Source organism: Tenrec ecaudatus, chromosome 2, assembly GCF_050624435.1.
Source record: "Tenrec ecaudatus isolate mTenEca1 chromosome 2, mTenEca1.hap1, whole genome shotgun sequence".
Taxonomy (NCBI): Eukaryota; Metazoa; Chordata; class Mammalia; order Afrosoricida; family Tenrecidae; genus Tenrec; species Tenrec ecaudatus.
Genome location: NC_134531.1, coordinates 73,244,894 through 73,267,173, shown reverse-complemented (window position 1 = coordinate 73,267,173; position 22,280 = coordinate 73,244,894). Strand labels below are relative to the sequence as shown.

General features: G+C 46.7%; 1 protein-coding gene across 1 annotated transcript in view; it reads right to left on the bottom strand.

Moving 5' to 3' along the window:
* Positions 1–7,707: 7,707 nt before the first annotated feature.
* IQGAP2 (IQ motif containing GTPase activating protein 2) overlaps positions 7,708–22,280 on the bottom strand; it is a 326,459-nt gene continuing 311,886 nt past the window's right edge. The window contains exons 32-36 of the mRNA XM_075541193.1: positions 20,012–20,224; positions 17,908–18,068; positions 14,780–14,917; positions 12,740–12,848; positions 7,708–8,566 (exon numbers count right to left, since the gene is read on the bottom strand). Coding sequence (XP_075397308.1) covers positions 8,453–8,566; positions 12,740–12,848; positions 14,780–14,917; positions 17,908–18,068; positions 20,012–20,224 — 735 coding nt within the window. The 3' untranslated portion in view covers positions 7,708–8,452. The remainder of the gene's footprint in view (positions 8,567–12,739; positions 12,849–14,779; positions 14,918–17,907; positions 18,069–20,011; positions 20,225–22,280) is intronic.

Below are 22,280 nucleotides of genomic sequence, written 5' to 3'. Positions count from 1 at the left end.
AGGCAGGCATGTAAGTGCCAAGTTCAAGGAGTCATGGCGGATGCCTGAGGGATCTCTGCTGTTGCTAATGGCCTTGTAGTACTGAGTCAGTTCTAACGCCCAGTGAGCCTGCGCACACAGAATGGAAGACTACCCCGTCCGGCACCAGCCCCACCCTTGTTGCTATGGGTGAGCCCATTTTTGCAGCCATTGTATCAGTCCATCTCACTGAGGGAGGCCAGGAGGGTAGTGACCTCTCTTTCCATTCCACCTGTGGTCAGAACCCGCCTCTTGGCTTCCACCTCTACTTGCTGTGGCCGCCATTGCAAGGCCTGGCCAGATTCTAGACTTAGAGCCATCGTGGAAACATCGCTGTCTTCTGGACTGTACACACTCTCTTAACCTCTTACTAAATCTTGGTTTTCAGAAGAGAGGCAATGTTTGTCGAAGAGTGAACCAGCGGTAAGATAATCGAGTGCTCACCAAAACAAAAATATAGATGGCTTTCCTCCTTCAGGTGTCTGTGGTTTGCCTCTTGGAATATTTGAGGTCTTACTTCTTACTTAACATAGGGACATGGTCCATGCTTAACTGCAATCGAGATGTAAGAACTTCACCATGGGCACTGCTTCTACTTAACGTCCAATCGCATACACACTGTGATTCAGGTCTTTCAATAAGATGTGACACATCTGCAAAGGGGGGCGGGTATATCACTTTTTTCTCCTTAAACTCCCGGACAATTCAAGTCTGCATAGGTTTCTCTCTCTCGGAGATCATTAGAGCACATCCTTTGGGAATACCAGTAGTGCTTTTTGGGAGCTGAGTTAAAGTTCATTGTGCCAACCTGGCCAATAGACACATGTGGGATGGATTGAAGGGTGGAGAGAAAAATGACTTGGTGAGCCTTGCCTTTCTAGTTCACAAGTCTCTTGTTTTCTGATGGTCAGACCAGGGTGAAGCTGCCTTAGCCAGTTCCCTGCTTCAGCTGGCAAGACTCACTTCCTGCAAGACATCCCTGAGGAGAAGTCGCATGGACCTACCCCAGTGCAGCCCTGGGTGCTGGAGCAGCCCTGAGGAGACCCCTGCCAGCGCTGAGATGCTTACACATTCACTGACTTGGCTTTCCTCCTGCAGTTGGCATCATTGTGTCTGTTTTGTGAGATGGAGGAGGACTTTGTGGATTGGTGTTGGACATATGGGTTAAATGGGTTAATGTTGGACTTGTGGACTTGGGCACTGGGTTGGGCTGTTTTTCTGATGTGCACCTAACCTTTATATAAAACTCTCTCGACTTATACATTTGTTTCTGTGGACTTGTTTCCCTAATGTACCCAGACTAACACAGAAGCTCTGATGACAAAATGGGTTAAACATTGGGCTGCTAACCAGCAGGTCAGTGTTTTGAATCTACCAGCTGATCCTCGGGAAGATGAGGCTCTCAACTCATGTAAAGCTTTAAACCCGAAAGAGCAGTTCAAGCCTGTCCCCGGGTCATTCTGCAGTGCAATGGGCTCCCAGACAGTGACTGGCAGTGTGAAAGTGCTATCTTTATCCTGTTCATATTCTGGGGACCGAGTGGTGGTCAGGACACCTGGGCCCCTTTAGCCCTCTCACAGACTATTTTTGTGACAGTGAAAACATGATGGAACCTTAAACACAGGAGGCAGCTTTGCCAAACTAAACTTAGAATTCTAATTGCTCAGTGATTTAAAGGAAAACAAAATTTATTTTTTCTTTTCCCCTGAGAGTAAAGCTATGTGCCCCGAGAGAAGTTAGATGGAAGTCCTAAGTGTCACAGGGTCATAGGAACAAGTGTGTCCTGGCTTAAGGGATGGACCAGTTCTTCTGGGAGTAGCAGGAACTTTAGCCTCAACCATCTCTCTAGAGTCTGCTTCACCTCCGACCTCCTTGGCTTCTCATTTTTGTTCCTTTTCTTCAGCTCTGGCTCATTTGATCACTGTCTGTCCCTTAAAGATCTCAAACTAGTCATGATTAGTACTTCCATCAACAATAACCCATAGGCCAACAGAGAGAAAACATCTCCATTTTCCCGAGTGTATTGTCATGAGGCAAGCATCTTTTCAGGATCCCTGCAAGTCCTGGTTCACTCAGCATTGGGATCAGCGAAGACAAGCTCCTTGGAGAGACACTGGTCAAGGTTGGCTTTTGTCTGAACATTGCTCCCTCGGTTTGACTCTGCGTCTTCCTTGGAGCATGGAGGAATCTCCTCTCACCTCTTCCTGCCCCTGGTCACTTTGCTTTGCTTCCAGTACTAACTATTGGGGAGAGGGAGCTTTAGGTTCCAGGTGAAACTTACCTGTGTACTCATTTGTTTCCTTTTATAGAAATCTGCATTATGGCTCATGCATCCCGCACACACACAGACTTGACACGGTGACGCATGTTAGGAAGATCCATTTACTTGTCAAAAATAGGCATCGTCGTGCGTGTTAGGTTATGATTCACGAGGGCCCTATGAACGAGAGCAGGAACCATTGCCCAGTCTTGTCTCACCCACACCACGCCCCCTGGGTTTGAGCCACTGTGTCAATCCATTTCCTTGAGGCGCTCTCTCTAGTTCACTGACCCTACAGTTTTCCAAACATGATGTCCAAGTGTGGGGAACTGACCCTGCCTGATAGCATGACCAAAATATACGAGACCACACCTTGCCACCCTCCCTTCTTCCAGCCCAGATTTGGTTGCTCTTCTGGCAGTCCGTGGTATATTATTCTTTGCCAATATTTCATATTGGCGAAGGCATAGATTCTTCTTTGGTTTCCTTTAGTCATTGTGCAGCTTTCACATGCATATGAAATAACTGAAAATGCCATGGCTGACTTAATCAAGAACAATTAGTTCTTCTGACATGGTCCTACTCGGTACTTGCCCTCATGAAGAGATCACTGAAGACACAGGCGCTATAACAAAGTGTGGTGCAGCAGATGGCGCCCAGTTATTGGAAAGAATAGCGTCTTGTCGTAAAACAAACAGCCATCTAGGTAAGGAGTCAACTAAGTCTGCGTGGAAGCAGCACATCAGCCGGATCCAAGGATTGTATATAACAAAATCCAAATTCGGAGGAGGAAATCAGTATCAGAGCTTAAATTGTGGACACCTGGCTTGCAGAAGGCGAGGAACGACACTGGAAGCCCAAACTATATTGCAGGGTCCCCGTGTGGATTAGGCTTCTAGCGCAGTGGTCTCCACCTTCCTCATGCCGTGACCCTTTCATGCAGTTCCTCGTGTTGTGGTGACCCCAACCACAAAATGATTTTCGTTGCTACTTCCTGTCATTTTGCTACTGTTAGGAATTGAGCGACCCCTGTGAAAAAGGTCGTTTGATTCCCAAAGGGGTCGTGACCCACAGGTTGAGAACTGCTGCTCTAGTGAATCCCTTCTGCCAATAGTCCAGGGAAGTGAGCAGCCATGCTGTCAGATAGAGTTCATTGCAAAGCAAACTGTGGCTGAGGTAGTTAGGTTAAAATGCTATACCTTATCATTTATATCTCCCTTTCGACCCATTTTAAAGTTGTTCCAATTTTTAATATTTTATGCTTTCTTTTTGATTGAGGATTTTGTTTTGTCTGGTCATTTTTTGACCTTTGTTTTGTATGCTTTTCTGTATAGGTAATCCAGGACAGGTAAATTCATAGAGACAGTACCTGGATGAATGGTTTCTTGGGGGTATGGCAAGGGAGGTTGGGGAGGAAATGGGGAGCCAATAATGAGTATAAGAAGAAAATGTTCTAAAATCGGTTGTGAGATGATTGTAACATTGTTTTTAATATGATTGAACTATTGAATTGGAATGATATGTGAAGTATACTCAGATCCAATAAAACTATGAGAATATAGCTTGTGTATGACTTGAAATAATCATTAACAGATTCTAAATGAAAAATTTGGACATTTTGAAAATTTGCTGGCCCTATACTTAATTTGTACCAAATGCACCTAATTAAGTCCGTTTGTTAATATTTGCAATCACTGAGGAAAATTAAGCTTGTTAAATGACTAACTAGAATACAAAGTGCCAGAGGGATTCCACCCAATGGCCCGGGTTTCTCTCGAGGCACAGGCTGCCAGTGTCTCCAGGAACCTTCTCCCTTCTTTCTCTTCCTAGCACCGTCCGTCACGTCCACTGCAGTTGTAATTAGAAACACGGCTACCTACTTAGGGGCTATATTTCCCAGCATCTCTTGCAGTTTGTGACTATGTGAGTAAATCTTGGTCAATAGACTAGAAACAGAAGTGACAGGTGGAACTTAAAACTGTTTGTGCTGGACTTGTTTTCCCTTCCTGTTGGCTGGAATAAGCAACAAGGGTTAGCTGGCCAGCTTGAATCTCTGAAGAGCTTCCTGGAGCTACCCCCTCACTGCCTGAACCGCCTATGAAAAACGTCCAACTTGTTTTAGCAACCCATTTTGTTGCTGTTGTGCAGGGCCAGCAGTTTGAAGCCCCCAGCCACTCAGTGGGAGAGAGAGGACTTTGCACTCCCATGAAGAGTTCGTCTCAGACACCCACAGGGGCAGTTCTACCCCGTCCTATAGGTTCGCCATCCGTCAGGATTGACTTGAAGGCAGCAAGTTTGGTCGGAGAGCTTTGTCCAAGCAGCTTATGCAGGATCTTAACTCCTACAACTAAAGTTGCATCTTTGCCCTCTGATAAGCCCCCTAAGAACTGTTTACCATTCACCAAGAACTTACATTTTATTTTGCTGCTAATGAGACTAGACACAGCAAAATATTCACTAATTAATCAGCATCTACATACACAGGGGTGTGGTATTGATTGTGCCACCATTCTTACCTTCCTTGTTGCCGGTTGTTCCTTCCTCGACTTAAACTCACTGCCCCCTGAACTTCTTATCTTTTGTCAATTCGATCCCATATGGATCATATGTAAAAGAACACAATGCTCAAGGCAGTTTCAGGAGGTAAGCTGAACTCCTGTTTGGTTTTAAGACTTCTGGGCGTAAAGTTTAAAGATGTTCTCAAGGTGATCGTTTCAGGGGTTATACGGTTTGGGAGTTGAAATTCTGCTCTGCATTGCCCTCCTTTGGATCAGGAGTCTTCTATGGAGGCTTTCCTCAAATGTTCAGTTACGGTAGGTAAGCACACAGTCCTCCTGGCCTCATGGGAAAGGAGGCAGTTGATCATGGAGACAACAATCCACACACCCATATCCTCTTCCTGTGTGTGGCTCACAGATGTGTCTTGGATGGATGTTTGCAAACTTTTGGGATCCCAGGTGCTCTGCAGAGCAGAGGCACGAAACACACACATGTCCCTTAAGACTATGATCTTAAACCACCAAAGGCACCACATCCCACGAGGTGTTTGGCAGTACCTAAGCAGTCTCAGCTATTCCTCCCAGCCCCCACCCCCATCATTGCTATTGTGTACCTATCACACAGCTTTGACTAACTCTTCCTCTTTACAGTGTGCAATTTACTAGAATCACAATAATTGGCGGTGTAATGCTGCCCTAATCAATGTGACTTTTCCATCACATGGGGGGCACATGGGAGAGGGGGAGGTTGGGGGATAGGAAGTGGGAGTTAACAAACCCAAAGACAAGGGAACAAGTGATCCAAATCGAAGGTGAGGAGGGTGTAGGATGCCTGGTAGAGCTTGATCAAGGACAACATAATGGAATTACTGAAACTCAAATGAAGGCTGAGCATGATAGTGGGACCAGAAAGTAAAAGGAAATAGAAGAAAGAACTAGGAGGCAAAGGGCATTTAGAGGTCTAAATACAGGCACATACATATGTAAACATATTTATATATGATGATGGATAACTAGATCTATGTGAATATATTTATGTTTAGTATTAAGGTAGCAGATGGACATTGGGCCTCTACTCAAGAACTCCCTCAATGCAAGAACTTTGTTCTATTAAACTGGCATTCCATGATGCTTACCTTCCAGACACAATTGCTGAACACAAAGTGGGTACATAAGCAAATGTGGTGAAGAAAGCTGATGGTGCCCGGCTATCAAAAGATACTGCTTCTGGGGTCTTAAAGACTTAAAAGGTAAACAAGAGGCCATCTAGCTGAGAAGCAACAAAGCCCACATGGAAGCAGCACACCAGCCTGTGTGATCATGAGGTATTGAAAGGATCAGCTATCAGGCATCAAAGAACAAAAGATATCACTGTGAATGAAGGGGAGTATGGAGTGGGGACCCAAAGCCCATCTGTAGGCAACCGGACATCCCATTATAGAAGGTTTGTGGTATAACACTGATGAAACATACAGCTTTCCTCAAGTTCTTTAATGCTTCCTTCCCCCCACCCTCATATCATAATCTCAATTCTACCTTACAAATTTGTCTAGACCAGAGCATGTACACAGGTATAGATCAGACCTGGAAGCACAGGAACTCCAGGACAGATAACCCCATCCGGACCGATAATGAGAGTAGCGATACTAGGAGGGCAAGGGAAAGGTAAGGGGAGAAAGGGGGAACTGATCGCAATGATCTACATATAACCCCCTCCCTGAGGGATGGACAACAGAAAAGTGGGTGAAGGGAGACATTGGTCAGTATAAGACATGAAAAAATAATAAGTTATAAATTATCAAGGGCTCATGAGGGAGGGAAGGGGAAAAATGAGGAGCTGATACCAAGGGCTCAAGTAGAAAGAAAATGTTTTGAGAATGATGATGGCAACAAATGTATAAATGTGCTTGACACATGGATAGATGGATGGATGGATGGTGATTAAGAGCTGTAAGAGCCTTCAATAAAATGATTTTTTAAAAACCATTATTACTTAATTCCATGTTTACAAACTTTTTGAAGTCCCCCCCCATATGTACATTTCGATTATCCATTAATCTGCTGGTGGCATTTAACCTGTCCCCTTGGGCTATTGTGAATGGATGGTGTTTCAATGAGTAATGGTGTGCACGTCATGTTTTGAGCCTCTGCTTGCAGGTCTTCTGGGTTCATGCCTAGGGGTGGCATGGCCGGGTCGTGTGGTGGTTCCCTTTTGGCTTTGTGAGGAACTGCTATGTGCTTTTCCGCAATGGCTGAACCATTCTGCATTTTCACCATCAGCGGATAAAGGTTCATTTGCTATTTGTTATCAATTAAATGGTATTGGGAATTAAATGGTATCTCCTCGTGGTTTTCACCTCTCTCTGATGGCTGATGACACTGAGCTTCTTTCCAGGTGTTTGGTGGCCATTGGAATGTCCTTTTGGGTGAGATGTCTATTCAAGACCTTTGTCCAATTCATGATTGTCTTTTTGTTGCGAAGTTGTCAAGGTTTTATATGGATTTTCATTATTTTCTTGACACATATATGGTTTCCAAAGATATTGTCTCAGCTAATAGCCTAGTTTTAAACTTTTTTTAGGCAGAATTTTTAGATGAAGAGGAGTTGTTTATCTCTAGGAGGTCTGTGCATTTTAGTCAGTCTTTTCCAGGATGTGCTTTTGCTCTTAGATCATCCTCTGCTGGGAGCTAGGCCCAGCAGGGTTGCCCTTGCTTGTTCTTCTAAGAATTCTGTGTTTTGTTTGCACATATGGGTCCTTGGCTCATTTTGAATTTGCTTTTCTGTATGGTGTCAGGCACTAGCTTAAAAAAATTATTATTAATACAACATAAAAGCCAAATTAATGTAATTAAGTAACATTTATTTTACATAAAACAATTTCCAAAGAATACATTAAAAAACCATTTAGATAATGATTTTATTGCATTACAAAAAAAATTGAGAGGCACAATTGAAGTATTCAAATAAACTGTGGGAGGGGAGGTGGGGGCTGTGACTGCTGTCCACATTGTTTTTAGGCATTTAAAGGCTCTGGTGCAAGAGTCCTTAGCAGGAGGCAGTAGTGCACTTTCATTTAGTAGGAATAAATCACATAAAATATATACTTTCATATGGAAGTGATCCTGTATCGTCACTTTCGATTACTTATAAAAACATCACTTTGAATTGCACAAAAGTTCTCTTTAAAATCGACAACTCTCAGGAGACAGAGCTTAGAACTAAGTATCTGCCTAAATAATTCATTACAAATAATTAGGCTTCTATTTGTCCACAGATGAAAAAGAAATCTGTGACGAATTACATTATTTCAGTGGGGTATTTAAAAATCTCTCATAGGAAAATAGGCTTACACATTTGTCCTAGTCAGGTAAATCTACCTTCTTCCTACTGTAGACATCAACCGGATCACAGAATGTCCAGAGGTTTTAAATCAGAGTACCTAGGCCACAGTATAGCGTGGAAGTGTTTACATGAATTCATTTTGTGTGGCATTCTACTGTCGTATCAAATGATCAAAAAGGCACGTGGGTACATTCTTCGGAACAGTTTTGGTCTTACAAAAAAAAATCACACATTTATAAGCAGTGATTTCAAGCATGTTTAAAAACAAAAAAAATAAACAAATGCATTTCCCAAACCAGGTAATCCAGAACCCATGACCATTCTGCAGGCACTTCACTTCCCATAGAATTTCTTGTTGAGCAGGAAAATAAGAAGGTTCACATTCACTTTAACCTTATCAAGCATTTTCATTACAGCCACTCCTTCGTACTGCATCTGAAGTAGATCCTGCAATTGTAGAGGCATCATTAAATCTCAGCATTGACGGGCCACGTACATTAAACACATAATGCAAGTTGTGGGCAAAACTAAGATCCAATGCCCTCATGGCCTACATCTAACCCAGCCAAATCAAACTCACCGCTGGGAGTCGATTCCGACTCAAAGTGACCCTATAGAGAGATTCACGGGCTGTCTGTCTTTATGGGAGCAGTCAGCCTCATCTTGCTCCTGGGAAGCGATGCGTGGGTTTGAACCATGGGTCTTTTGGTTAGCAGGCCAACACTTACCTGACAGCACCAGCAGGTCTCCTCAATGATTGAGATCAGAGTGTTCTAAAACTTTAGTGTGCATCACCTAGTTAAAAATACCAAAAGCCTCACACCAAACGCCATGACTGTGGATTGATTCCCATACACGGTGACCTGTTAAAACAGATTGCTAAGTCCCACCCTAGAAATATCTGAATTGATAGTTCTGGGACAGGGTCCAAGAATTTGTGATTTCCCAGAAGTGATACTGTTGGTCTGGGTGTGGTACTGAGAATCACTGCCCTAGATGAAAGAAGGTAGGTTTAAGAATTGATAAAAGGTTATAGGACAGAAAGACAATATCATTAATTATTGAGCTGGGCTCAATCAATGACAACTGGTTCATATCAAACATATAATCATGGCTTCAGTTTTTTAGTTAAAAAAATTCACAACACAAAATTCCAGCTGAATGGACTATGTCCTTCAGAATAGTAGTACTTTCCTAAGTGGAGTGAGCAAGGCGATTCATTGGAGAAGCAAAACGCTTAGCACTCCTAGACATTTAAACGTTTTCTCTTTCCTTAAACACTTAAAGTTTATATACATCTTATAAACCAAACCAAACCTATTGCCGTCAACTCCATTCCAACTCACAGAGACCCCAAACACAGGGAAGAAGTCCCCCCCCCCCAGGGTTTCCAAGGCTATGCATCTTTACAGAAGCAGATTGCCATAACTTTTGTCCCGGGGGCAGGTGGCAGGTCGGAGTTGCCAGTCGTCTTTATAGCAGCCATTGTATCATGTGCTTTAGTCGCCGCAGCAATGAGCTCAAACACAGCAAACACTCAGGATGACGGGGCAGTGGTTCGCGCTGTTACGCCCGGGCTGCGGAGGGCTGGAGCAGAGTGGACAACAATGCGTTTTCTGCAGTCTGCATTCGAGTGCCACGGTTGCAGCGGGCACACTTGCGAAATAAGGATCTGCGTACGGAGAGCAGAGCTCGTGCCGCAGAGTTGGAGACTCTCACGGATCCAGGACACTTCTGCTCTGGTCTTGAGATGAGCTCCTCATCCGTAAGTCCGTGTCTCCTTCTATTTTTCATTACCATCACGTAAACATAGGAGAGAGACTCTCTGACTCGGAAAATATCTGGTAGGGGGTGGGGGTGGGGTGGGAATCCCACCATGAGTTATCGGTGTAGAACTACTAGTAAAGGGCACAGTCAGCGTAGCAAGTGTTGGCAAAAACCGTGGAGAAACTGGAACCCTTGTCCACGGATGCTGCGCCTGTAAGTTTACTTCACGGGGCTCCTCAGGAGCAGTTGGCACTCCTCTGAAGGTTAGATGTGTTTTCAATGGAAGTCTTTCGGTTTTATTTTGTTAGGGCCATGGGGCTTCTGTGTTTTGTTTGGCTTTTTGTTGTGAGAAATTCAGGATAGGTAAATCCAGAGAGATAGTTTCTTGGGGTTGGGGGAAAGTCGGGCACTAATAATGAGTACGTAAGAAAGAGGGAAATGTTCTGAAAGGAACTGTAGTGATTATGAAACTCTTCAGTATATTTAATTGTTGTATGATATATGAATTAAATGACAGTATGTCAATAAACTGTTAAAAAAAATTTTTTTTCACACCAACAGCCTTACATCATTTATTGTTAAACTTGATTAGGAAGCAAAAAACCAAGGAATAAACCAGATTATTTGCCAATAGAAGTTCAAGTCATCAGATGGGGACAAAATTTGAGCCTGGGAAAATGCAGCCATGCGTGCCACCCTTCAGGGGGCTCCTTACAGCCCCAGCTTGGTTCTTCTCCAATGTCTTCTCTTGGAGTTGTACCTGATTTTATTACCGGTTTTCATTCGAATCCATTGGGGAATGGGCCGATTCTGCTTCTGTTTCTTGGCCAGGAATCTCTTGATCCTGAAAGTCTTATGAGACGACATGGTGAAGTCGGAGCACCACCGCACTTGGGGTGGCAGAGAAACGGAGAAAACTGTTAAAATTTTAAAAATTTCTTGAAGGGTCAGACATTTCCCCTAAGTGGATGCTCATATCCCAAGACGACATGATCCTTTGATAGCAAGATTGCGGGGCGAGGGACTCGGGTTTCCCCATAAAAGTCCAGAGATAACAAAGAGCATCAGGTGAGCACACCTCATTCAATAACCCTCACTTCAGCTCTTAAAAAATCAACCCGTCAATCAACCAGTATCTGGGTCGCAACAGCCATGGGCGTGAGGCTCAGCAGCAACATTTCCCAAGCGCCCAGGACAGGCCGCCTTCCCCACACACACAGTGGCCTGGCTGAATGCAGGTCTTGGTTTCTTTTCCCTAGCTTTGGAAACTGCTTGGTTCCTCATGATGCCGTGTAATGTCTATCGGATGCGAGATCACCTGCACACGTTGGAGGGACTCTTTGAGTAAAACCTCGGCTCTCGCCCGCTTCTGCCTTCACTTCCTCAAGGACCTGCGGCTGCCTCGGTGGATACCGACTCCTGGGGGAACTGCCTCCCGGGGTGTCCTGCCCTGCGACCCTCACGGGCCGGATCACCCGGGCCTTTCTCCCACGGAGTCACTGGGAGAGTTCAAATCACGGACCTTCGGGTTAGCAGCCGAGTGTAACCCCCTCGACACCACAACTCCTCCATACTCAGTGACCCCCCGGCCTTATTCAGAGGTGCTTCCAGGGCGGGAGCTGCACAGGGACGCCCTTGAGTCAGGAACGCTGTCATCTGTTACAGCGGAGCGCGACCTCAGTTTTCTTCTGCAACATTTGTGGGTCAAAGTCTCTTGGACAAAGTTCATGGGAGAGAACTTTCGAAGCTCCCTTCTATGTTAGGTTGAGAAAAGAAATCATTAAGGCAGGGGTGGGGGTGGGGGCCTCCAAGCCAGGGAGGAAAGAAAGTGTAAATTCTCTGTGGTTGGAAGGCCAGAGTTCGGCGTGTGCTGCCGCTGTTATTTCAGGACTTTGCAAACCAGAAAATCTCTCGGAAGTCCTGCTTTCTTGCGTGCACGTCGGGCTGACAGAGCCGACCTCACGGATGATGCTGGGTGTCTGCGATGGCGGTACCTGCACCCCCTTTTACAACTCCCTGTCTCTTCAGGACTCCAGCGAGCGCAGAGCTGAGCCGCACAGGCGAGTTGTCCTCTGACCAGCACTGCTGCGGAGGCCCAGGCCCAGAGGTGTTGCCTCCCCTTGAAATCTGCTCTGTCAACAGAGAAGGACTCAGCTCTCCTCCAGAGGGGCCCAGGCTACAGCTCGGAGGAGCCGGGGCGGATGGGCTTCAACATCTGGTGTGCTCCCTTCCCTTGTGTGTGTGAGGGTGCATGTCAACGGGGGTTTTCAGTTTCCGTTCCAGGATATCTGGCTCCCTCGCAGGAGGAAGCAGAACTAACTTATATTACAGCATCTCTCTAGTCACAGACACCTGTGTTGAACAATGGCTTCCATTCTGAGTGCACCTGCATTTTAACGCCGTGAGGTCTGACCCATTCTGACTCAAACAATGGGAAACCAAGGACACCCCAATCCTGGGAAAACTCAGAACCGAGAGGCAAGGTCCTAATCAAGGGGGGGGGGTCTTTCAGACTCAATTCAGTAACCCCAAGGACTTACCTATGACTCTTCTGCATCAGCTTTACAATGGAAATGATCAATGGTTGTAAAATAAATGAAATCAAATGGAAAGGAGGCTTAGTAAAACTGAGCTGCCTGGGTTCAAAATTTGTGTTTTTTAAGTCTTTTAAAGTTATAATAAAATACAGTTCAGAAACATCTCATGAGCATTTAAAAAAAAAAGAGCCTTGACAAATAAGGCGTGCACAGCCTCTGTGTTCCATTTCCTTGTTGTCATGAAGAAGGAAGCCGGGGGGCCAGCGGATCTGCTCCCCCACTCTCCCCCATGCCGTGTGTAGACGCCCTGGCTCACCTGAATATTGAGCTGCACCTTGTCCATCTCCACACCCAGGAACTTTGCTCCGACGTCGAAGATGCCCACATCTTCAGTGGACATGATATCAAATGTGACATTCTTGAACCTGATGGAGAGAGGCACCGTCACACACATGACCTTGGACATACAGGCCAAGACTGGAACCAAATCCAACAGAACCCCGAGTTACCATGCCTTAGCCAAGGTCTCTGGGAACATTCTAAGAAGCTACAGGCAAGCTTCACTTCCCCTTCCCACACACGCTAGGTTAGGTGGTGAGGGCTGCAGCTCAGCCAGCTCTGCAGTGGGCACTTCATTACCAACAGTGACCAGATGCCGGGCCCTTCTCTTCCCGGGGGGCACACTATACAGAACACTCCTGCTCACAGAGAGGGCCCTGGCGGGTGGGGCAATGGGACATGCTTAGCTGTGAAGAGAGAGGCTCCCATCCACTCAGCAGCTCACTGGGAGAACGACCTGGCTATAAAGAGAAGAGTCCACTGTCACACGGGGCAGCTGGGAATCCAAGATCAACTCAATTGTTCCGGGCCGGTTGATTAGTTCAGGTGACTTTCGTAGACATGTGCGCTGCAGCCACTTGCTGCAGGCCTTCTAGCCGTCCTTCCTGACGTGATAGAATTCTGGACTCTGCCTGCGGCCATGGTCCTCTTCTGGAGGACTTCTCTTCTAAGGAAGGATTAAGTCTGGACCGCAGTAGAGGTCGATCAATCAACCCGCACCCTTCATTTCCTTGGGGGGTCAGTTAAAAACGAACACCACTCTGCCATCCAAGCCGTTCCTCTGTGCGGCACAGCCTTTCAGCAGCGGGCAGCGAGAGGAAGCCCGGGACAGCGGAGGCAGAGCGCATTCAAGTTCTTTGTCTGAGATGGCCGTGGAGGCAGGAGACTGTACTGTGCCATGGGACCAAGCCAGAGGAACGGCGAAAAGACTGCAGGGCTGCGAGGCAGAGCGACAGGTGTGCTTCCTGGCCCACAGAGGTAGAAGCCTAGGGACCATGTGGCCAAGGGGCAGAGGAGCTGAGAGGGACGTGGCTGCTGGCTGAGCAGCGGCGTTGCTGGACCAACAACTATACCCTTACTGTTTGCTGATCCTCACTGGTGGTCACCCGTTACCGTCCCTCCTAAACACCCTTTAGCGTGAGCCCTGTTCTGGGAGTGTCGTGTGGTGCCGGCTGCAGAGAAATAGAGTGCCGTGGGAGGAATGGTTCGTGTCAGAATCGGGCCAAGGAAGATGGAGGCATGACCGATCCCAGCCTTGGGGCAATCGGGAGGTCAGCTATGGTCCCCAATTCCTCACTGCTGATGTGAAACCGTGAAGAGACAGTGCTGCTCCTAAGTTGGTGTAGTGGAGACACGCCTGACACTTTCATCTAAAGCACAAGGAAACGAGAGGGGGGCGGAGGAAGAGGTTTCGGGGGGAAAACAGAAAGCAAGACATGAATGAAGGCCGTGCCGAGAGAGGGACAGGCCAGGGAATCTGGCTTCACTGCAGACAAAGGATGAGAGGACCACCCAGAAAAGGGCTCACGATGCCTTCCCCATGGCGAGTGAACCCCTTGGTCCTCGGTCTGGGGCCATGGCGCAGGACTGGCTTTCGCTTCTGGCCCAGAGCACACCTGCTGACCGCGCTGTGGGAAGCAGCTCTGTACCAGGTCTGGCCCATGAAGCCTGCACTTTCCCAAGCAGAGGGCCTTGCTTTGCAATCGGAGCTAATGCTCCTCTACCCCCATCTGAGAGAGAGCCTTTCACTCGTACTGCCGGGGCCCGGGGAGGCACCCCCAGCCAAGCACACAGGACCAGAACCCGGCGTGCGACCAGTCCACCCCACCACTGCTGGCACACGGGGTGGCTGATGGAGTGAAGCAATCATGGCAGGTCCCCCGAGGCTCTTCGCAGCCCCCTCGACCAGGCACTGTGATGGAGGATACGCCACAGGAAACTCAGCCGTGTGATTTGGGCCCTGCAGAGCCCTGGGAAGGTGTCCCCAGCCGAGCCTGGGGTGGCAGGCCTCACTCACTGGCTGGTCTGGACCTCGTCTATGCTCAGCAGGACCCCCTTCTCCTGCAGCCTGGCTGCGGTGTACTTCACCAGCTTCGCACGCTTCGGCCCTTTGGCTTCTCCTTTTCCATCGAGCTTAATCGATCGCCGAGTATTCCTGAGAACACAAGAACAAACCGTTGGTCATTGGCAATGCCACCCAGCCACGCCCAGGGTGTGCGACACTGTCGGAGGGCCCCACTGCACAGGATGTACAACTTGATCTTTGCGGAGGCGAGGCGACAATTTAAGGAGCCCCAGTGATGTCATTCAAATGAGTGCAGTTGCCCACATAAAGGTTGGCGGTGTGGCCCTGCTAGCTGCTCGCTGCAATAAAGACACGTGATGCCGTCCACTCCGGTGTAGACTAGAGACTTGGAGATCCCACGGGTCGGTTCTCCTGTCCTACAGAGGCTGGCTAGGAGCCAGGCTTGATTGGAGGGCACTGGAGGTTGGGTTCAGCTGAAAAAGCTCCCCATGCAATAAAACCACACCGAAAGGAACCTCGTATGCATTGAAGAGAGAAGACCAAAGAAAAATCGATGCATTTGAATGAGGGGATCGGTGGAGAATATCGAAAGTACTGTGGACTGCCCAAAGAACAAACATCTGTCTTGGATGGAGGACAGCCAGAACGGTTCTAAGAGGCAAGGATGGCAAGATGCATCTCACGTCCTTTGGACATGTTGTCAGGAGAGACCATCCCTGGAGAAGGACATCGTGCTTGGTAAAGTGGAGGGGTAGCAAAAAAGAGGAGGCCCCTCAGTGACATGGGTTTTAACACAGTGGCTGCGACAATGGGCTCAAACATAACAACTGTGAGGGGGACCCAGGACCGGGTGGGGTCTTGTTCCATCGTCCACAGGGCCCATATGAGTGGGAACCGACTCAGCAGCAGCAGCACCACCACCAGCAAAAGGAGCTTGTACAATGGGTTAAGTGTTAGGCCACAGGGGCAGTTCGACTCTGCTCTATAGGATCACGATGAATTGAAATGGACTCCGTGTCAGTTAGTTTGGTTTTTTAGTGATTGAACTATTTAGGGAAAAGTTATATTCTAGGTGACTGAAATAAGAACTCCATACCAAGAATTTTTAAGGAAAATAATATTTCCACTGTGCACTGTACAGCGCAAACTCGGTTTCTATTGTTAGAAGCTCCTGTCAGCAAGTGGTTGTGGCTGACCGGTGGGTCAAAACCACCCAGCGGCTCCTTGGAATGAAGCCATGGGAATCTGCTTCTTTCAAGAGCCCAGCCTGGGAAACCCCAAGCGGAAGTTCCACTCTGTCCCCAGTGTCCAGCTGCAAGTCACCTTCGACTCGACACCCGACAAAACTCCACCTCAAGCAGACATGTGAATACGCGACTCCCCCTCCAGTGTATTTTTTTAAGCTCCCAAAAAGTATCCTGGTGAGGCCAGGACCTCAAACCCTCCTAAAGGTGAGACATTAGAGCGGGTTCCAGATCACGCACATAGAAGAGCAAGAACCAGAACCCAAATCTAGGTCGCCTAACTTCAGCATTCATGCAAAAAGCCCCAGCAAGGCTGTCAGAAGTCATGAAAACCCCACTAGCCTACTTATTTTTATAGAAAGTTAGCTTTCCCACTCCCCCCACCCCCACCTCTGTCTCTTGTTGTGGTTGTTAGGTGCTGCAGAGACAATTTGGACCCACAGAGACCCTGAGCACAATGAAACGCTGCCCGCCTCCCAATTGCAGCTGTGGGAGCCCCTTGTTGCAGCCACGGGGCATTCGTCTATGGCAGCGGCACCCAGCCTTCCTCCTGCCGCAGCCCTTTCAGACAGCTCCTCGTGTGGTGGGCACCCCCAACCATGACATTACTTTCATTGCTACTTCATCACTGTCGTTTTGCTACTGTGATGAATTGTCATGTAAATATCTGATATGCAGGATGTGTTTTCATTGTTACAGATTGAACATAAGGAAAGCATCGTGATTGATCACAAAATAATACGTAGCTATGTATTGTGGACTGTTTATTGCTAATGACAAATAAATGAAATTTGTCTAGGAGCATGGTGTAGCCTGGGTAACAGTCTTCACGTCTGACACTCGTATCTGGGTGTATCTGCGTGTGGGCGGACCCGCCTGGAGACGGTTAGAGGAGTGGTGTCTCGGTTCCCAAGACCATTGGAAATACGTGTTTTCCGATGGTCTTAGGCGACCCCTGTGAAAGGATCGTTTGACCCCCCAAAAGGGGTTGTGACCCACAGGTTAAGAACCTCTAGTCTAAAGGGTAAAGGTAAATTATAGGCCCCATGGGAATGAAGGCAAATTCAATGAAGCAAGTGGGCCCTAAGGATACAAAGTTTACATTTGATCATTTCACATCCCTAAATCTTCTGTGATAGATTCAAATAGATTTTTTTTCATTACAACATCAATTTCTAATGCCCAATTGACTACAAAGGTTATTTGAAAATGCTGTATTAAATATTTAAATAGGCTATTAAAATTTGATTAGCTATTGACTCGTCTGGTGAAAATTAGAAGAACACTCATCAAACTAGCGCATGAACTTTTGTAATTAAAAAATAAAGAACTTTATAATTTAGATGCCAGATTTTGCCTTTTGTATCAATAATGATTTATATATATATATTTATTGTAATAGGCCTATACAACAAGATTTGCTCTTTTAACCATTTCAAGTGTATACTTCCAAAACCTCACTGCCATCAAGTCACTGCTGACGCATGACAACACCGGTAGGCTTCCGAGAACTGTCGATGGGAGGAGAAAGCGCGGTCCTTCTCCCTGGAAATAGCCGGTAGGTTGGGACTGTGGCCCTGGTGGATGGCAGCTCAAGGCATCACCACTACACCACCAGGGTTCCCACCCTGGACAAAAAGGACCATAACTGAAATGCTTTCCCAGGTGTGAGTCCTTGCCTAAAAACATAGCTGTGTGGGGAAGTCACCTCCCTGGCCATGGGTAATCACAATGCATGCCTGGCTCCTGAGTCCGCAGGTCAGATCAATGGGCTTCAAGTTTGCTTACGACCCCAACCCAACGCAACCCACCCACCTAGGATGACAGGAGAACTGACAGTCTGTGACAGGCAAACACAACACTCTTTTAACTTACTTTCTGTTTAGGTTGTCTAAGCAGGTCTTTATGTAGGTGTCATAATAATTAATTTGTTCTGCAAAAAAGGATGACTTCTCGTTAAGCGCTCTCAAGGTCTGCTGAAGTTTTGACAATTCAGCTTTTCGAAGCTTGCGGTAGATTCTTTGATTCCGAATATCCTGAAACAACAAGTAACAGAGTCAAGCAGACCATTTCTTCCTCATATTGACTATTTGCGGCACAAGGGCTCACAGGAGCGAGTACCCATCTGTGACTGTTAGCTAGGGGCTCATCAGTCACTTCACTTGTAACCTCCAAGCACCTATAACGCTCCCATCACAGCACCTATAACGCTCCAAGCACCTATAATGCTCCTGTCACAGCACCTATAACGCTCCCGTCACAGCACCTATAACGCTCCAAGCACCTATAATGCTCCTGTCACAGCACCTATAACGCTCCCGTCACAGCACCTATAACGCTCCAAGCACCTATAACGCTCCAAGCACCTATAACGCTCCTGTCACAGCACCAATAACGCTCCTGTCACAGCACCTATAACGCTCCAAGCACCTATAACGCTCCCATCACAGCACCTATAACGCTCCAAGCACCTATAACACTCCCATCACAGCACCTATAACGCTCCCGTCACAGCACCTATAACGCTCCAAGCACCTATAACGCTCCCGTCACAGCACCTATAACGCTCCCGTCACAGCACCTATAAACCTCCAAGCACCTATAACGCTCCTGTAGTTTCTTCACAACTGGAAAGTGTTTCTATTTCATTATGAGAGACTTGCTAAAGGCTGTTTTCCGTTTTCTTGATGGAGAAGAAGTAATCTTAGAATAAGCTTACAATTTTTTAAAGGAAAGGTAGTGTTTATAGAGGAGCACCAGAAAACCTACCAGAAGACATGCAATTTCTGCCAAATGCTTTGAGCATTCCATTGGGAAGAATGGGTTTCAAGAGAGAAAAAGAAATGTTGTGTTGCTTCAGAATACATGAAACAGCAACCCCCCAAACTTTTAGAGGTGCAAATATTTCTCCAGAGTTTTGCCAAAGCCAACAGTTGTCTCCTGAGACTGACTGAAAAGATTCAACAGTGAAAACTTACTTGGATGTTAACCCAGTTCTCAGACTCCAGAGCTGCTTAAACTGCCTGCAACTTCTACGTGCTGTGCTAAGTTTGAACTTGCAGTCATCTACTTTATCTCAGTGCTGATAGAGAGGGCCAGGGCATCATTTTCAAGGCAAAAGAATGGCTTCCCAGCTGAAGTTATAAAAAGAAATGGCATTTCCTCAGAATGTCTCTGGAGTAAGTAGAGCAAGCCCAGTCCCAGAACTGACCGAAGAATTCCTTGGAAGAAGGAACCGGAGTATAGCTCCCTTCTTTTCACTTTTTCTTTAACTTCTGACTCATCATATTGTGTATATTTGAGTAAAACAAAATAAGCCTTTGGACCCCAAAGGCACACTTGCTTATCTTTGACACCCTGAGCACAGCCACTTCCTCTGCTGCTTCCTTTGTCTTTGCACTAATTTGAGATCTTTTTCTCAGAAGCTTCTCAAGTGTGACAAATATGGGATGCAAAAGCAGGATCAGGCCTCTAGGTCTGAGCTGCATGTATGCTCAACTGCTCAGAGACAGATGTTCAGGGACTCAGGGCCCGCCTCAGCGGCAGGTCCAAAGGACACATGGGCTACAGGCCATCTAACAACAGAGGAGAGAATGCTTTTCAAGTGTCGCGCTCACCACCACCACTCCCCCGCCAAATAGCTAAAATAAAATAAAGCGTCATTTTCAAAGGTGAGCAGATGCTGCTGAAAGGTGTGCTGTCAACTTGTCAATGATATTGGCTGAGCCTATATTCTGAAGTGCTTCAATTCTCCCAGTGACTTGGAGGATCTGAAATTATGCTCTAGGAAGTCATCAACGGTTTTTAAATTCAAAACAAGCAAACAAACAAATCCTGCCATGAAACAACTGTAACATTGTAGCGGGGAGGGACCATGGTGGATATGTCTATGGGTCCCTCGGGTCACCTCACGCTCCAGCATGGGACCCATGATCAGTGCATGTGCCCAGTGAACAAGAGAGAACACGGTTCCAACAACCTTGGCGATCTCGTTGAGAATGTCCTGGTATTTATTCTTGGATGACACGTGTCCAGTCTGTTCCAGTGTCCGGAGATTCCTCTGGATTTTCCTCTTCTTCTGCTCAAGAGGCAGTTGGGCATCTTCAAGCATGGACTGGCTATGCTTCATTTCTTCAGGAGTTCTGGAATCCTTAATGGCGCGGCTCAACATGTCTTTGGAGTGATTTAGTTCCTGAAAGGGGAGAATCAGGAAGTTAATTTCTCTCTGATCCCCTAAGGTCATCTCTTCAGAAGCTGCACATGGCAAGTTAATATCAAAATGAAAGACGTTTTCAAGACTAAACTCAAAAGACCAGAATCAACATATGCTCTTGACGGATTTTTAAGTAAGTCCATGGGAAGGAATTATGCCTTAAAAAAAATAAACGAAGCAATAAAGGCCCGTCTAATTTGGGTGAAATTCTGAATGATGATTTTACTGCTACGGGGGTCACATTGTAATTCCCTTGGATGGAGGTACTTGAATTCCTGGAGAGTCCAGCTGAGGGAACACAAATTAGATTAACCAGTGAGATGTGACTACATGAACCCTGAACGTCCAGAATCCAAGTAAATTCTGACACACTTCAGCCTTATTCATGGAGATTCACAAGCCAACTTAACAGGGAGCCATCAAAGATCTATTTCTGAAAGGCTCCATTCTCAAACACAGAAGGCAATCAGAAGATTCCGACACATAATAAACTCTCAAACACACAAAAAACAAACAAATCAATAGGCACTACCTGGATAACGTGTTCAAGAAAACACTGAGAGACTTGTGAGCTCTGCATTTCACTGCAGCCATTGTGTCAACACATCTCCTTGAGGATTTTCCTCTTTTGACACAGTGGCTGTCACAAAGGGCGCAAGCACAGGGACCTCTGTCAGAATGGCGCCGGACCAGGGTGGATGTGCTTCCTTCTGCTGCACGCAGGGATGGTCTGTGCTAGAGCTAACTTGTTAGCAACTAACAAGGACAACAAACAATGGGCTAACCCAATAGAGGAGGATATAACTATCTTGAGACAAAGTGGGGTTAGACATATAACAAAAGGACCATATTATGGACGCAGGGCCAGCTGACCAGGCCACCAGGACAACAGTATGGCAGCCAGCTACCAACATGATCGAGTAGCGAGTATGTGGCAGGTCCTTTGTACCCACTTCCATGTCTTAACTCATTTACTCCTGCCTGTGGTTACTGTTGTTATTATTTTGAAGTTGAGGAGCCTGAAGCACAGAAGGATTTCAATCTCTCTCATTTGCATGTGAGAGCTGGGCAGACTGCAGAAGAACCGATGCCTCTGAATGGTGGTCGTGGCAAGGAGTGTTTCCCGAAACTCCCCTGGTCTGCCAGAAGAACAAACAAACCTGACTCGGAGGAAGTGCAGCCCGAATGCGCTTTAGAAGCAAGGACGGTGAGACTTTGTCTCACGTACTTTGGTGACTTTACCCTGGAGGACATCGTGCTTGGTAAACTAGAGGGCCAGCGAAACTCGAGGGAGACCCTCAAGGAGATGGACCGACACAATGGCGGAAACCACTGCGGGGATGGCGCAGGACCAGGCAGAGGTTCATTCTCTTGTACACGGAGTTTCTGAGTTGGAACTACCCTGCTAGCACCTCCACCGCTGAGTTACACCGTTCAGAGTTAGACCTACCTGCACCCTGCTAGCAGTCTGGTGTCACATGAAAGGGCAGAAAATGCAATCTTCAGTAGAAGAAGGAATAAAAATCTCACAGTAAATTAGCATGACACCCTGCCCCCATTATTAAAAACAAAATCACAATGGACAAATACCGGAGAACTTGAAGTTTTATCATTTTTTGGCAACCAGCTAAATTAAGAATGATCCCAGAAAAACGTATCTTGCCTTACATCTCAGAAGCTTTCATTGGGTGTCTTTTAGAGAGTAGCAATTCTTGGTACTCCATCAGTAACTGAGATCAATTAAATGTCATTCAGAAAGAACTACTCACCCAAAACTAAACTCCCTGCCATGGAGCTGATTCTGACTCAGAGCCTCACAACAGGACACCGAGTAGAACTGTGCCTTCGGGTTTCTGAGACTGTCCACTGTGAAGGGAGCAGAAAGCCTTGTTTCTACCCTGCAGAGGAGCTGGCGGGCTCAGACAGCTGACCTTGTTTGTGACTATCAGCCCAACACTGACAGCTGTTCGACTGGGCCCCCAGTGCACTGCAGAAGGGTACATTCCTAAACACAAACAATGGAATGCCAACGTGT